Source organism: Cebus imitator, unplaced genomic scaffold (genome assembly GCF_001604975.1).
Source record: "Cebus imitator isolate Cc_AM_T3 unplaced genomic scaffold, Cebus_imitator-1.0 Scaffold18, whole genome shotgun sequence".
Classification (NCBI taxonomy): Eukaryota; Metazoa; Chordata; class Mammalia; order Primates; family Cebidae; genus Cebus; species Cebus imitator.
The window spans coordinates 6,098,895-6,104,395 of record NW_016107333.1 but is presented as its reverse complement, the minus strand read 5'-3'; the positions used below and the strand labels follow the sequence as shown (position 1 = coordinate 6,104,395).

The window sequence follows — 5,501 nt, the reverse complement described above, 5'->3', positions numbered from 1 at the left end:
TACAGGCACGTGCCACCATGCCCAGCTAATTTTTTGTATTTTTAGTAGAGACAGGGTTTCACCATGTTGACCAGGATGGTCTCGATCTCTTGACCTCATGATCCACCCGCCTCGGCCTCCCACAGTGCTGGGATTACAGGCTTGAGCCACCGCGTCCGGCCCACTTTATTTCTTTCATAGCACTTACCACAATCTATAACATTGTTTTTGTTTTTGAGTTTTGAGTTTTTGTTTTTTGTTTTAAATGCTCTTGTTGCCCAGGCTGGAGTGCAATGGTGAAATCTCGGCTCACTATAACCTCCGCGTCCCGAGTTCAAGCGATTCTCCTGCCTCAGCCTCCCAGTAGCTGGGATTATAGGCATGCACCACCATGTGCAGCTAATTTTGTTTTTTTTATTTGTTTACTTGTTTGTTTTTGAGACCAGTCAGTCTGACCTCAGGTGATCCACCCGCCTCAGCCTCCCAAAGTGCTGGGATTACAGGCCTGAGCCACCATGCCAGGCCTATAACATTGTTTGTTTACTTCTTATTTTCCATCTCTCCACTAAAATTTAAAGCACAGTGAAGGCGGGGTCTCTTTTGGTCCTGTTAACCAGTATATCCCTAATATCCAGAACAAGTCTAGCTCCTGGCAGGCATTCAAATAATTGCTAAATGAAGAGATACAAAAGCCCAGTTACAAGGTTTCTTAGGCCTACTGAGGGCCCCGTGGATGCCATATTAACCTCTGTGACCTACACACACTCCAGATGAGTTCCTGGAAAATCTAAAGTAACTGGAAGACCATGAAAAGAGAAAGCAATCATCAACCCCTGCACCTACTTAACTTTAAGACATTCTCTATTGTTCCTTATTCCAGCCCCAATTGATAAGGCCACTGGACTTTGTAACTGACATGGTCGACCTCATGACTCCACACCCTACGACCCCCTCCCAGCTTGCAAACCCATGACCCACTCCCAGCTTTCCCAAAACCCCCTAAATGGTAACTTTCAACTGCCAAACCCAAACCTATAAAACCAACTCCTATCCCTCCGCCCTTTCTGACACCCTTTTTCGGCCTCAGCCTGCCGGCACCCAGGTAAATAAACAGCCATGTTGCTCACATAAAGCCTGTTTGGGGGTCTCTTCATTCAGAGAGCGAGTTTTAACACCACCGAGTCATTTATGCAAACCAGGTGAAGTGGTGGTCTTGTTCATACTTTTTTTTTTTGAGACAGAGTCTCACTCTGTCACCAGGCACCAAGCTGGAGTGCAGTGGCACAATCTTGGCTCACTACAATCCCTCCTGGATTCAAGCAATTGTCCTGCCTCAGTCTCCCGAGTAGCTGGGACTACAGGCGCACGCCACCACACCCAGCTAATTTTCGTATTTTTAGTGGAGACGGGGTTTCACCATGTTGGCCAGGATGGTCTCGATCTCTTGACCTTGTGATCTGCCCGTCTTGGCCTCTCAAAAGTGCTAGGATTACAGGCTTGAGCCACCGCGCCTGGCCTTGTTCACACTTCCCAAGTACAGCTTCCACTTCTCCCTGAACCTCTCATAAAGTCACAGAGTAAACAGAAAGTGAGTTTATTTTTCCAGTCTTCATATTAACAATTTTTAAGGAAATAAATCATTAGGACAATAGGTGGAGTCACAGACATATTTCTAGCTCCATTAGGTCAAAGGAAAGGAAAGAAGAAAGGAGAAAGGAGACAAACCCTCTAAGAAACTGTCCATTCAGTCTACAGTCAATATGAAGAGGTACCCTTTGGAGCCACAGAAAACATTAAATTAAAGTGGATTATGCTTGCTGTTAAAGGAACTGGTCCAGCTGAGCAGCAGAAGATGATGACTCAAATGTCCATGTAGAGCATCATGGTCCCTGAGCAAAGAGACTTCTTCTGGTTCCTCCTGCTGTCCTCACCAAGAGCACAGATGTGTACAGCAGCAATATAATAGCAGATGTCTCTACGGCTTCAGGATGAAAATGTCCACACACTGTAAGACCCAGGAAGAAATGGGAAGTGCTCCAAACCCAAGGAGCTGAAGCTAGGGAAAGATAGTTTCCTTGTGTTTCTGTCATAGAGGTGGGCTGATGTTGAAGCCAACGTTCTATACCAATCTGGAGCATCCACTGGGCCTAACAAAGTGCCTGGTTGTGCACAGGTTGATGAGGAAGGAGCGGCCAGACCAGCACAAAGTCAGAGTTCTATTCTTTTTTTGTTGTTTTTTGAGATGGAGTCTTGTTCTGTTGCCCAGGCTGGAGTGCAGGGGCACCATCTTGGCTCACTGCAACCTCTACCTCCCAGGTTCAAGTGATTCTCCTGCCTCAGCCTCCCAAGTAACTGAGATTACAGGCATGCGCCACCACGCCCAGCTAATTTTTGTATTTTTAGTAGACAGGGTTTCACCATGTTAGTCATGCTGGTCTCGAATTGCTGACCTCATGATCTGCCCACTGCTGCCTCCTAGAGTGCGGAGATTACAGGCGTGAGCCACCACACCCAGCCCTCTTCTTCTAGTGTTGGGTCCACTTGATGCTCTTGAGGTCAATGCCATCCTGAACCATCTCCCAGAGAGGGCTGCCAAAGAGAAGAGACATTAAATGAGTTAGGGCTTAGATAGGAAGTGGCCAACATTAGCCCCAAGGCCCTGAGCAATGCCTTGCCTCCTTCTGTCCCTGTCTATCCTCTGCCTCTTGCCGGTAGACCCTAACACAGGTGGTTAACATGTCTTTCCCAGTTCCCTGTAAGTCCCTGTTAGCCTTCCTGAGAGCTCTCCCCAACAGCCAACAAACAGGAATAACTAGGTACCTCAGGCTCAATTGCAGTGGGGTCCTAAGCCAATGCACACCAAACATGGTCACATTCTTGAAGCTCTCATTCCAGTTGTAAGAGGCTGTGGCCACAGTTTCCCCGGGAGTAACCAAGACCCTTGGGACTAGTATAAACAGCTAGTTTCAGCCTCTCTTCACATGACCTGTATAAGCAGCTAGTTTCAGCCCACCACATATTACCTGCTTTTCAACATTTGTTTCTTGGTTTTGTTCTGGTTTCCAGTTAGGGTTTGGAACTAGAACAAAACCAAGAAACAATGCTGAAATCATCTCAGTATGCTGTGCCATTACCCAGTTTTGGCCAGCTTCATCTGCCCAGAGTTGGGCTGTGCTTCTGATATCCCTGGCTCCAATCTAAAAGAATCCTTTGGGGGCAGTAGGGGAGCAAAAAAAAAAAAAAAAAAGAAAAAAAAAAATTCCTTGGATCTTAGACCTGAGCATCCTATCTCACACAAGAGCTGCTGCTGAGAAATCTCTGCTAAACTCTGATCGATCCCCAAGCAGAAGCTTGGATATCCTGGATAATGTTCCCAGGCCAGATATTACTTCAACGTGCTATGAATATGGGATTTTGCAGTTTAGATTTCACCAGGTAATTTTACCAAATTTCATTCTATTGTTTTTTTTTTTCTTTTTTGAGCCCCCCCTCCCCAGTTTTTTTTTCTTAATTTCATTCTATTCTTGACTTGCCTCCTTTACACTAAACATTCCCAGAATGCCTTTCTCTTCATGAGATTTTCCATGGCCCTTAAAGTCAGCCATCTCCTTCCTGTCCTTCCTCTTTAGGGAAGGCCACTTATTATTATAGACTCTGAGCGCTAATGGGACCAGGCTGCATTCAGTTTGTAAAGGGCTGGAAGGAATAGGGTGCAGATGCTGAAGCCACAGAGATAGGAAATAAAAGGCTTTGCTGGCCATGTGGTCTGTAAAAATGACTTTTGAATGTACCACATACAGAAAGCTAGGTCAAAGGAAAAATCGTATAGTTGAGCAAGCTATAGTCGCTTAAGCAATACAGCTAGACCCTACAAAGAAAAATTCAGAGCACAGGAAGGCTTGGGAGAGCTCATAAAGGGAAGGAGGGTATATACTTGAAATTCCTCTCTACCAACTGGACCAAGAGAATCCTGAAAGCCAAGGTTAACCAAGACAGAGCCAGGCTCTGAAAAAATCTGGAGGGCTCAAGATTCCCAGGAGGAAGATGAGCTCTCTGGCTACTAGGGAAGCGCTGGTGCCAGCTGAGTGGTCAAGAATCTCATTACCTTTATAAACTCCTTTACAAAGAAAACTCTGAGTAGTGGTTCTTTTTTTTAAATAGAGATGGGATTTCACCGTGTTGCCTAGGCTGGTCTTGAACTCCTGGGTTCAAGCAATCTACCCAGGCCGTTCTTGAACAACCGGGCTCAAGAAATTTGCCTGCCTCTCAGCCTCTTTCCAAAGTGCTGGGATTGCAGGCATGAGCCACCACACTTAGCCTGAGTATTGGTTCTAAACCTTTTGAAAATCCAATACAGCTACACACTTCCTTCCAAGGAAAATACACAACTGTACAATACTTAGCATACAATTTCAGAGCTATCATATACCTCCTGAATCTAGCCATACGATTCAAATTATGAATCCCTGTACTTTTTTTTTTTTTCAGATGGAGTCTCGCTCTGTCACCCAGACTGGAGTGCAATGGCATGATCTTTGCTCACTGCAGCCTCCGACTCCAGAGTTCAAGCAATTCTCCTGCTTCAGCCTCCTGAGTAGCTGGGGTTACAGACATGTGCAACCATGCCTGGCTAATTTTTATATTTTTAGTAGAGACGGGGTTTCACCATGTTGGCTAGGCTGGTCTTGAACTCCTGACCTCAAGTAATCTGTCTACCTTGGCCTCCCAAAGTGCTGAGATTATAGGAGTGAACCACCACTCCCAGCCATGAATCCCTATCTTAAAGAGAGTTTTTCTATACTTAGTCTATAAACCACTAATTATGTATTGATAATGCTACAATGACAACTATTAACACTATCACTAAAATAATGAGGGGCTGGGCACAGTGGCTCATGTCTGTAATCCCAGCACTTTGGGAGGCCAAGGCGAGAGGATGGCTTGATCCCAGGAGTTCAAGACCAGCCTGGACAACACAGTGAGACCCCCATCTCTACAAAAAATATATTTTTAAAATTAGCTAGGCGTGGAGGCACACAACGGTAGTCCTACCTATTTGGGAGTTTGAGGCAGGAGGATAATTTGAGCCCAAGAGTCCAAGGTTACACTGAGCTATGATTTTGCCACTTGCACTCCAGCCTGGGTGACAGAATGAGACACTGTCTCTCAAGATAATAATAATCTGGCCAGGCACAGTGGCTCATGCCTATAATCCCAGCACTTTGGGAGACCAAGGTGGGTGGATCACCTAAGGTCGGGAGTTCAAGACCAGCCTGACCAACATGGAGAAACCCCGTCTCTACTAAAAAATACAAAATTAGCCAGGTGTGCTGGCGCATGCCTGTAACCCCTAGCTTGAACCTGGAGTGCGGAGGTTGTGGTAAGCCATGATCGTGCCACTGCACTCCAACCTGGGCAACAAGAGTGAAACTCTGTCTCAAATAGGCCGGGCGCAGTGGCTCAAGCCTGTAATCCCAGCACTTTGGGAGGCCGAGGCGGGTGGATCACGAGGTCAAAAGATC

General features: G+C 46.1%; 1 protein-coding gene across 2 annotated transcripts in view; it reads right to left on the bottom strand.

Annotated features, from left to right (window-relative positions):
• Positions 1-2,331: 2,331 nt before the first annotated feature.
• NFS1 (NFS1 cysteine desulfurase) overlaps positions 2,332-5,501 on the bottom strand; it is a 27,183-nt gene continuing 24,013 nt past the window's right edge. The window contains exons 13-14 of one of the 2 annotated variants that reach the window (XM_017513302.2): positions 2,491-2,568; positions 2,332-2,363 (exon numbers count right to left, since the gene is read on the bottom strand). In XM_017513302.2, the coding sequence (XP_017368791.1) occupies positions 2,505-2,568 (64 nt within the window). In that variant the 3' untranslated portion in view covers positions 2,332-2,363; positions 2,491-2,504. Of the gene's footprint in view, positions 2,364-2,409; positions 2,569-5,501 lie in introns of those variants that run through there. The other variant, XM_037732966.1, reaches the window with a different exon arrangement.